This window comes from Bos mutus, chromosome 16 (genome assembly GCF_027580195.1).
Source record: "Bos mutus isolate GX-2022 chromosome 16, NWIPB_WYAK_1.1, whole genome shotgun sequence".
NCBI classification, from domain to species: Eukaryota; Metazoa; Chordata; class Mammalia; order Artiodactyla; family Bovidae; genus Bos; species Bos mutus.
The window spans coordinates 56883433-56894507 of NC_091632.1; the positions used below are offsets into that span (position 1 = coordinate 56883433).

Here is an 11075-nt window from a genome sequence, read left to right on the forward strand (position 1 = left end):
CAGGCAAGAACACTGGAGTGGGTTGCCATTTCCTTCTCCAATGAGCTGCCTCCAAAGTACAATTCACAAAAAAACCTTACCTGTGATTACCTCATATACAAAGAGTTTCCTTTTGCCTTTAGAAGTTTAAAAACCCTCAAAATAACAAGACAATAATTTATCTCAGAATAACTTGAAAATAATAATTTTCATACATCCTTATCATATAAATTGGGAACAAGAAATCTCCTGGAACCAAAAGATTCGTGTTACTAAACTTTGAACAAGCTAGACCGACTTTTAACCAAGTTAAACTTAATACAGTGGCCTCCGGATATACCAGTGACTGGCTTTAGAAACTACATTTGCAGAAACTTCTTGCAGAAATGTTCTTCATGGCCACAAAATATGTGCTGAATAGTTATGGAGTGAAGTGCTGTACTAAGAGCTGTCTAAAGAACAGAACTCATTTAAATAGAATTAACAATGAAACATTTGTGGGAAACATTTAATAATAATAAACTAAAGTTGCACAGAAGTACAGTTAACAAGTGCTAAGGGTAATGATGCTGCAGTGACTCAAGTAACAGGTACAAAATCAGGATTAGAGAAAGTTACAGCCTTCAGCAAGAGGGAGGTCTAGAGTGTTTTGAAAGAGAGAGGTTATGCATTTGCTTCCAAAACTGAAAGAAATGGCTTTGAGACAGACATATATTGTGGATGGGTGAAATTAAAGATGTGCATAACTGTCCTATAGGCTACCAATGTCCGTTACCTAGAAGAGTAACCAAAGGCTAGGCTAAGGTTAAGTCACTTCAGTCGTGTTCGACTCTGTGCAACCCCATAGATGGCAGCCCATCAGGCTCCCCTGTCCCTGGGATTCTCCAGGCAAGAACACTGGAGTGGGTTGCCATTTCCTTCTCCAATGCGTGCAAGTGAAAAGTGAAAGTGAAGTCGCTCAGTCATGTCCGACTCTTCGTGACCCCATGGACTGCAGCCTACCAGGCTCCTCCATCCATGGGATTTTCCAGGCAAGAGTAACCAAAAGGTCTTTATAATTTGGCAGCAACTGAAAGTTACTACAGGTTTTAGAGAGTAATTTTTTAAAAGTTGAGAAAATAGAGGCAGGGGTCTCTTGAATAATCTGGATGCAGAATCACTGGAACTATGAAGGTGTGTAAAGATGTGAGGCCCGATTTTAAAAGCAGTAAATCTTGACGATAGGAGGAGGGTTGAAGGAGCTGGGTTAACATAAGTTTAAGGGAATTAGCCTTTGGAGGAGCCATATGAAGACAGCAGCTGTCAAGCAAAGGGGAAATTGAGTCAAACTGAGGAGTTCTTGTGAAAATAATGAGTTCTGAGAAACTAATTTGAAAAAATTACAACAGGGCTGGTAAGAAGGAACAGATAAGGGGACCAAAATGAATGTGCATATTTGGAGATGTGTTGATAAAAATAAATGCCAGAACTCCTAGGTGGTGTGTACTGTGAAGAAGGAACAGGCCATGAGCAACAGGTGAGAGATGACTCAAGGACCATTATCAAGGTTAACACGGATGAGTCCTTAACATGGAAGCCAGAAAGGACGGTATTCCGATGTGCGTCCCCCTGACTGTCAGTCATGGTTCCTCTGAGCTCACCCTGAGTCCTCCCAGACTCAAGAGTTACCAAAGGCAGAAAAGATGTGTTCCTCCCATGAGTCCAGCTTTGAACCAATATCTTCAGAGAGAGGGGAACAGGTTTCAAAATTCTGACTCTGGGAGCTAGAGTCAGAGATGCCTCCTCCAACCTTGTTGGGATCGGGCAGGCAGTTCACATCTACCTCCAGAGGCGGCTGGGCCTTCGGATATTTTGCTTCAGTTTCACAAGCAGAGTGGTGGAGGAACAGCTCCGGCCTGGCTGAGGGTTGAAAGGGTTTCCCGCTCTGACGACGTGACTTGGCACGCCTGTTCTGGAACCACACCTGCAAGAGGGAAGAAAGAAACTGCTGGTTGGAGTCCTCGTGCTACTTTTACCTTCATAGTTCACTGTAAGTTCCAGTTAACATGCCCTGGCTCCCTGCTCTGGAACCTTATGGTTTTCACAAAACACTTCACAAAATCAGAGCACCCGGCTTTCTCGACCTCATCATTCCCAGGTGCAAAACTGCAGTAATACCTAGTTCTTTATATAGGGACATCTGCAATGAAAAAATGCCACAGCAACAACAGCACTTAGAATTTTAGGGGGAAAAAATGCTACTATGCCTTAAAAGAATCTGGAGAGTCAATTTTCAAAAGTGTACTCCCTTGTCAAATTATTTAAGGAGGCATTTTTCTCAGTGGACTTCATTCACTTAGGTGAATAAAATTTTTGCTCACTATTTCCCCACAAATACCAAAGGACCTGTCCTGCTTAGGAAGCTTCTGTGCCTGCTGTTGAAACTGACAGATGCATTCCACCAAAGAGGCAGAAAAACAAGTCCACTGTCTCCCAGTGTGAAAATCAGGGCTCCTACTTAGAATTGCTCTTAGGTACAGACCATGGTGCTACAGACCAGGCAAAAAAGGCAGGCTTCTTATGACCACCAAGCTCCAGGATTCTGATCTAAATTACTTTAGGCAATAAACACACCTTGCACTAAACTTTTCAAACCGTGACAAGAGACTCCATATGCTTCAGGCTTTACCCGCAAGACATATCCTTTACAACCCACATTACAAATCCAACACCTGCCAAGGAAGTGGCCTAGGGACCCAGGGGGGCAACTTGGTGAGCCAGCAGGGGGAAACACCAACTGCACCTCATCTGCCCCTCCTTCCTGGATAAGGAAAAAAGTGTGAAAATACTCCCTATTACCTTCCTGCTGAGGATTTATTTTTTGACCATTTTAAGGGACCAGCTAGCCTCCCGGAAGGAGCCCTTATACTCAGCAATGAGAGGCAGAAGTCATTGAGCCTGAGACTGAATTACTTCATTCAAGCCTCACGATCACCGTAGCCAATAGACACTTATTTTACAGCCTAGAACACTAAGGCTCAAAGGAAATAACTTGCCCAACGTCAAGTAGGTGGCACCGGCGAACTCGCCAGCCCGCCGCGAGCCGCTCACCTGGATCCTGGACTCGGGGAGCAAGGTGAGCGCGGCCAGGCGCTCACGCAAGTGGATGTCGGGGTACATGGTCCGGCGGAAGACGAGCTCCAGCAGCTGCAGTTGCTCGGGTCTGAACGACGTGCGCTTGCGGCGCTGGGATGCCGACGAGACGGCCGCGCCTTTAGGGGGCGCAGGCGGGCCCAGGCCGGCGTGGGGCGGCGCGGCTGGCCCGGGACCCCTCCCGAGAAAGCCGGCGAAGGCTACTGGGGCGCCGAGCTCCGGAGCGGAGCCCGAGGGGCGCGCGAGGAGCAGGCCAGCGTTGGGGTTCGGGGGCGGCAGGAACGCCCCGCCGGGGTGAGCGGGCAGGTAGGCTGGGGGCGCGGCGATCTCCTCGAACTGGAGCTGGCTGGACTCCGCTGCGGCCATCGCTGCCCGACCCCAGTGCACCGCCGGGAGGGACACGGCCTTTAGTTATACTGGCCCCGGGGCCGAGGGCGGGGGCCTGGGGTGGCGGTGCGATCAAAGCGGTGGACGCGGGGAGGCCCGTGTCTCTTCGGGGTGCGAGCCCGCCCCCCACCCCGCCAGACGCCGGTGGGGGGGAATAATCGCTTCCGCTGCCCGTGGGATGGAGGGAGGGAGGCGTGAACTTGGGCCTGGGCCCCCTCCGCCCCCTCCCCCGTGCATCTGCCGGGCCAGCCCCACCACCGCCGCCACCACAATCAACATCCCCCAGAGCAGGTCTGCCCGGGAGGGCAGTGCCTAGGGGCCCGAGTGCGTGGGCGGAGTGGGACAGAACCGCCCTCCTCTAGGGCCAGGTCCCGCACGCAGGGTAGCGAGGGGCCAGCCGCCTATCTCTCCCATGGCCAGGCAGAGAGCCTTGCCCGCTGCCCTGTCTGTAGTCATCAAAGGTATTTATTTACACCCCCTGCTATGTGCTAGACCCGGTACCAGGTTGGTCAAACAGCCCAGCCCCTGTCCTCCTCAGACCTCCGTAACAAATCCTGAATCAGAAGGAGGGGGTGCAGATAAAGGAACCTCAAAGAGAGGCAGTAAACTCACCTTGGAGGGGAGGAGACCTTTTGTCTGGAATGTCCCAGTGGGCCTAGGAATAAGGGTACCCTAGACACAGCAGAGTTAGGAATGTGCCTTTCTAGATTCAGTTATTGACTCCTGATCTGGCCTCTCTGGAGATATCCTGCAACGCTCAAGGCTCATCTAAGCTGGAAGGGAGAAGATGAAAGGGGCACCCTGAAGTTTCCACTCCCTCTTGCCTTTGCCCTCAGGGCCTCATTTAAGATTCCTATTTTATTCTTATTTGTACTGTGGTTATGGTTCCTGTACCTGCCTCCCCTCCTAGATTGTAAAGGCTTAGGGAGCAGGAGCCACTTCTCTTGATCATGTCTGTCGAGTGTCTGCTTTGTATGTCTGCTGCTATGTATGTACAAGGCACCATGCCAGACTCTCAGTGAAGGTCTGTAGAAGTGGATGGCACTGAACCGATTTATCGGAACTCACGGTCCAGAACGGAAGCAGCTCCACCACAGTGCAGTCTTCAGGAGAGGAGCACAGAGACTTGGCTCTTCTTGCTCCCAGAACCTGAGCCCTGATTTCACCAGGACCATGTTCTGTCATTGGCTCCAAGGGGACTCTGAGCTAGAAGGATCTTTTAGGCCACAGCCCCTGCCTGTCTCTATCCATTCTAGAATGCTCAGAGACAACCTCAGGAAGAGCTTGGATATTTTTGTCCTGAGTGGACCTTCCAGGTGTCAAAGCAGAAAGGATTTTTTTTTTTTTTTAACTTTTTGGTTGCACCTGAGCAACTTCTTACTTTCTCTACCAGGGATCGAACCCTCACCCCCCTGCAATGGAAGCATGCAGTCTTAACCACTGGTCTGCCAGGGAAGTCCCCAGAAAGAAGTATTGGGGCTGCTGCAAATAGGATCCCTGTGCTTGATTCTCTCCCTGTGGGTGTGGGGGTGGAAGATGGGGTCTGGGACACAGTCCCAGAGGCTCTTGCAGGCAGTCTGACCATTCTCACAGCCTGCTTGCTCCTCCATCGACCCCACAGCACCCCTCTTTCTCTTCCCCCTCCTCCTTCCTTCTTATTCCTTAGCCTGGTCATTGGGGTTTTCAGACATAGACTGTATGGGATGGGAGGTCAGACCCTTTTATTTTACTCTGTGCCTTCATTCTTTCATTAATCCAAAAACCACTTATGAAGTGTCACTGTACTAGACTGTGCTTTGCATATGTACCTGTGAAGTCGAAATTCCTATCCCAGTTTTCCAGATCAAGAAGTACTCCACAGTCTAGACGAGGCCCAGATGACTCCAAAGCCACCGTGCTAAGCCGGTCTCCAGACATGACCCCTGGGCCCCCTGCTGATCTTCCCAGCCGCCCTCAGAGGTGGGTGAAGCCCCTGGCCCTCTCCCATCTCAGGGTTGTTCTCTGAGGCACATTGGGCCCTCTGGGTTCCCAGGCACAGGCGATGGAGGTGATGGAGCCAGATCCACTGCTTCCATTGCTTTGCTCTGGCACCGTTAGGCCAACCAAGCAAGGAAAGCAGAGCTTGGCTTGGCTGCTGGCTGCCAGCTGAGGTCTAACAGCCTGATGGCCCAGCAACCCAGAAACTCTCCGCAGAGGTCGAGTCATCGGAATTCTCTAGCCTATGTGAAAATCCCCGCTAGTCCAGTGCCCAGCCTCATTCCTCTGCTGCTGTCTGCTCGCCTGTGAGGGGCCCTCCCCTACCCTCAAGCCTGCCTGTTTTACAGTGAGTGGGCCAGGAAAATGGACCTGCAGAGACAAATGGAGTGCCTGGTGACAATCTGATGAAGGAATCTAAACCTATAAGACAGTCTTCTCTCTGTCTTTTAAACTAGTGGTAGGAAATTGCAGTGTTCAATTTGTGGCTTGATAATCCTCCAAACTGACTAAACAAGCATTATCTTCTTATGACTTTTCCTGAGAATCTATGAGAGTCTGTGGAATTAGAATCCTCCATATTGAAATAACATTTCAGCCTTTCCCCTTCTCTCCTCCTTTTCCTCTAAAATGAAGTTTTATTCATTTCGATATTTGGCAAAACTAATACAATATTGTAAAGTTTAAAAATAAAATAAAATAAAAAATAAATAAAATGAAGTTTTAATGGCATGTGCTTGTATATACCTACAAAATAACTTCAGTGAGGAGACTGTGCTGCAAACCCAGGGTTGGGAATTGGAGTCAAGTATTAGAGATGGAGATTTTAATGTATACCTTTTGGTGCTGTTTTTTTTGTTTGTTTGTTTGTTTTTTACTTTTTAAATCATGGCCTGTATTGTTGTTATAAGTATATTTTTAAAACTTAGTTTTTTGATGACTAAATGTCCTGTGGTATTCTGAGTTGGGTCGTTAGAAAAGAAAAAAGAACATTAGTGGAAAAACTGGTAAAAGCTGCATTTTTTTTTAACAAACTAACTTTTAAAAACTGAAGCACTGTGGCGGATTCATTTCAATGTTGGGCAAAACTAATACAATATTGTAAAGTTTAAAAATAAAATAATTAAAAAAAAAACTGAAGCAAAGAATACAGGGAAATGTATCTGAAAAGAGATACTACTTCCTGGTAGGAATGAATTTCCCAGTTCTCTTGGATTTTCATTGACTAAAATCGGTAAGCTAAAAGTGTCTAGAGGGTCTCTGCAAAGCTCTGAGGTGTTCATTCACTTCAAAGTTATTTTCTGCTTCTCCTTTGTTTGACAAACACCTATAAAATCATGAGTGAGTGAAAGTCGCTCAGTTGTGTCCAACTCCTTGCAACCCTGTGGACTGCACACCACTAGGCTCTTCTGACCATGGAATTCTGCAGGCAAGAATACTGGAATGGGTAGCCATTCCCCTCTCCTTCTCCAGGGGATCTTCTCGACTCAGGGATCGAACCCAGGTCTCCCACCTTGCAGGCGGATTCTTTATCATCTGATCCACCAGAGAAGTCTCAAAATCATGAGTGGTTTTCACTAAATCCAAGTTTTAGATTCCATACTCAGTTACCATGCCGCAAGCACACAATGAATATTCGTTCTTTCTCCTATACCTGTTTCTCCAAATGGAAAGTGGAAAGAGCTCGATCCTTGGCAATATCTTAAAAAACAATTATTCCAAGTGATTTTCCCAAAGTAGATGATCTGTGAAATTTAAGTATATTTTAAATAAGCTCTGTAAAGTACTTGTTTCTATCAAAGGAAGTCAGTTTACCAGTTTCAGAATAGCAGACAAGTTCAGGGTTAGCTGAAGATGAGGATCACTGAGATCAGGGGTCTGATTCCCCCTCGCCAGTACCTGGGCTCTGCTCCTCACCACTTGATGTGCTGAGAATTTGGGGCCATTATTTTATTCAGCCTGTCAGGAATGCCTGTTGAAATAGACACAGGGAAGGGCAAGGTGAAATAGCAGACAATTTTCAAGGCTGCTTTCTGTATTAAGAGGGAAGTTTGGTAAAAATACAAGTAAAAATGCAATAGAAAAGTGATGCAGAAAGAAAACATTATTCTCCAGAGCCACACTGGCTCTGAGACCACCGGGCTGGGGAGGATGGAGCCATTCGGGGTCACCATCGTGTTCTGGTTGCTCCACATTTCCCACCACGGTTCCTGTCACCGACTCCCCCAGACTTCACAGAGGCCTGCCTTTCCTCTCCAAGTGCTAAGTACTCTCTTCCCCTCTGCGCTGCCCTCAAACCTGGCCCTGGAGCCCCGGGTGTTTATTAAAGAGAGAGCCAGGAAAAGGCAGCCCAGGGGAGTCGATGGCTCTGCTTTCACCTTGAGATCCCAGAGCTGTTGGCCCCTTTGATCCTGGCCTCGCTTTGATTTCATCTCCTCGGCTGCCCAGGCCTCTTCGGTTTCTGAAGTTTATTTCAGAACCAGTGGTTGCAAGAGATCGAAAGGCAACACCCACCTCCCCCCTTCCCCTGCAAAGGTATCAATGTGCCAGGAAAGTGATAAAATGTTAAGAAGCTTTTTTGTTGTTGTTGAGTCAGCGTCATATAAATTCAAATAACAAACACAAAACAGATTTGGAACCTAGCCTGTTGAGCTTTTTGAAAGGATGATTCCTTTTCTTCTTTCAAGGATTTTTACCCAAAAGCCTCTAAGCAAGAAAGACTCTTCTGGACGTCTTTCACAATGCTGATTCCCATAGCTGAGAAATGTTAAAAGAACATTTCAGCCTCAGAGAAAGGAAACCGTAAATTTTTAAGTTTATGTCTACACACTTGAAAAGAAAAACGGAAACAACTAGCAGAGTATTTTGTCCTCACATCCACACTTGTCTGACATTTCTTTCTACAACGTACCTACTGGGCGCTTTAAATAGGGCTGGTGCCACCAGGAACTGCATTTTTAATTTTATTTCCATTCAATGATTTAAAATCAAGTAGACACATGTGGCTAGCGGCTGTTGTATTTAAGCTCTATGTCATCCAGCAAATCACTCTTCTTTGATCTTTTTTTTTCATATGAAGTTTTTTATCTGGTAAATGCTAGGTTTTGTAGCTTAGGTTCTGAAAATTTTCATATTTGTCCACAAGCTGTATGTCTGTGCTCCCCTTTGTTTTGATTCTATTTATTTTTAATTGAAATATAGTTGATATTTTTTATTGACGTATAGTTGATTTATATTGTGTTAGTTTCAGGTGTACAGCAAAGTGATTCAGTTTTGTATGTTTAAATTTATAGTTACATATGTAAATATATATATGCTTTTTCAGGTTCTTTTCCTTATAGGCTATTATAAAATATTAAGTATAATTCCCTGTGTTATACACCAGGACCTTGTTGGTTAACTATTTTATGTATATTAATGTGTACATGTTAATCTCAGACTTCTAATGTATCCCTCCCCCTCTCTCCCCTCCGGTAACTGTAAGTTTGTTTTCCATGTCTGTGGATCTATTTCTGTTTTATAAATAAGTTCATTTGTATAATTTGTTTAGATTCCACCTGTAAGCAATATCATATGACATTTGTTTTTCTCTGACTTACTTCACTTAGTATGATAATCTCTAGATCCATGATAATTTTTTTTTTGGTCGTGTCTTTCAGCTTGTGGGATCTCAGTTCCCCGACCAGGGATTGAACCTGGGCCATGGCAGTGAAAGCCCAGAATCCTAACCACCTAACCAAGGAACTCCCCCATGGTAATTTTTTTATATTTAGATACAAAAAGGTATTCAGTTGATACAAAAGCATATACTAGATTTGAATTCTAGAATCTCATTTTTATTGTTTAAACAAAACTCTGGATCATCAAAATGATTACCAGTTTCCAGCCAGTCAGTCTCATACAGATTTGACTGAGCAGCATATGAAGTACTCCTGTAGCATTCATGCATGGTCTTCCTCCGAAGTGACAGTGTGAGAGAGCACTGCTGATTGAAGTCTTATGATACCATGAGTTTCTTCAATATTGTCATTTGACTTAAACTCCATTTCATTTTGATGATTCTGTTCTCTTCTAACTAGGTAATGAAATTTAGCTTCAGAATTCCCTGATTCTCTGTGGAGTGTGGCATGGTATTGAATTAATGCATATCATGTGTCTTGCACAAAGTTAAACTGAACCAGGACAAGTAAAGAGAGAGGTATTAGGAGAACACAGAATCTGCCCATACCTGTCTTTTCTGCCCCCAAATAATTTATTCATGTGTTAGCAGATACTCAAAGTAATCTAAGATCATTTCTGGACTCTGTCCCAGCCAGCATGTACTGGGTCTGAATTTCCAATACATTGTCTTTTACTGGATATATTATAAGCTTATAATAGATGGGGCTTCACGGGTGGTTCTAGTGATAAAGAACCTGCCTGCCAATACAGATGTAAGAGAGGCGGGTTCAATCCCTGAGTCCAGAAAATTCCCTAGTGGAGGGCACAGCAACCAATTCCAGTGTTCTTGCCTGGAGAATCCCCATGGACAGAGGAGCCTGGTGGGCTACAATCCATAGGGTAGCACAGAGTCAGACATGACTGACGTGACTTAGCACGCACGCGTGCTGTAACAGATGAGAAATTCTGTGCAAGTAAAATACCACCTATAGTTAGTCTAATCAATCACAGATTCTTGGTGGATATAAGATATAATAAGGCACTTTCAGGGTTTCCCAAGTGGCTTAAGTGGTAAAAAATCTGCCTGCCTATGCAGGAGACACATGAGATACGGGTTTGATCCCTGGATTGGAAAGATCCCCTGGAGGAAGAAATAGCAACGCACTCCAGTATTCTTGCCTGAAAAATCCCGTGGACTGGCAGGCTGCAGTCCGTGGGGTCGAAAGGAGTCAGACACAACTGAACGTGCACACACGTGCAAGGCACTTTCAAATAGATCCTAGTCTATTTTAGCGTGCACCAGGAAGGGCAATTTTTAAGTAAAGAGATCCACTCTTTCAGACAGTTGGGCATTTAGCTTTTCACTGTCTCAGCATTCAGACTCCTTTGGAAGAGGAAGTAACCTTGACCTCCCCTTCTTTTAGAGCACTCCCGTGCTTGGTGGCCAGCTCTGCTCCAGATACCAAGCTGCAGGACCATGAGGAACATGTCCTTACTGCTGGGCCTTCTGCTTTCCAGCTTGGCTTCTTGGACCAGTGGCCATCCCATGAAGCCCACCCCATGCGGCTGAGCCACCGCTCTGAGGCCCCAGTCGTAGACCCAGGCTCAGCCCACCCCCTTTTATTGCCCAAAATACACTTGCCTTGGGCTTATCGCTTATACATAGTGCCAAAGCGGGTCCTGCTTTTGATTTGGTTGCTTATTCTAGGATTAATTAAACTCATTCGCATTGAAACTTTGGCTTCTACATATTATTTCCTATTAAAAGGGGAAAAAAAATGCTCCTTTGCGAAATGATTCATTCTAGGCCTAGAACAGCAAATGTATGAATCTGAAATATTTAGTCATACCTGAAAATGACAAAACTATTAAGCACAACCGAGGGAGCCCTCACAGGAGACAATCTGAAGAAGCTCCTGCTCGCCAAACACTAGGACAGTTTG

General features: G+C 45.7%; 1 protein-coding gene and 1 long non-coding RNA gene across 2 annotated transcripts; one reads left to right on the forward strand and one right to left on the reverse strand.

The window, feature by feature from the left end:
• Positions 1-486: 486 nt before the first annotated feature.
• MIXL1 (Mix paired-like homeobox) lies at positions 487-3617 on the reverse strand. The gene is made up of 2 exons (XM_005906300.2): positions 3070-3617; positions 487-1942 (listed from the first exon to the last, which is right to left on the reverse strand). Exons 1-2 carry the CDS (start codon positions 3475-3477, stop codon positions 1637-1639), a joined length of 714 nt encoding a protein of 237 aa, XP_005906362.1. The 5' UTR covers positions 3478-3617; the 3' UTR covers positions 487-1636.
• A 1255-nt stretch (positions 3618-4872) lies between these two features.
• LOC138991200 (uncharacterized) lies at positions 4873-10834 on the forward strand. Its single transcript, XR_011467158.1, has 3 exons — positions 4873-5457; positions 9132-9226; positions 10557-10834. It is a non-coding gene; the product is annotated as an uncharacterized lncRNA (long non-coding RNA).
• The last annotated feature ends 241 nt before the right edge of the window (positions 10835-11075 follow it).

Coding starts and splice junctions, on each gene's coding strand:
- MIXL1 (XM_005906300.2), bottom strand. CDS start 3,477: ATGGCCGCAGCGGAGTCCAGCCAGCTCCAGTTCGAGGAGATCGCCGCG. Junction 1,943..3,069: donor TCCCCGAGTCCAGGATCCAG/GTGAGCGGCTCG, acceptor TCCCTCTTGCAG/GTGTGGTTCCAGAACAGGCG.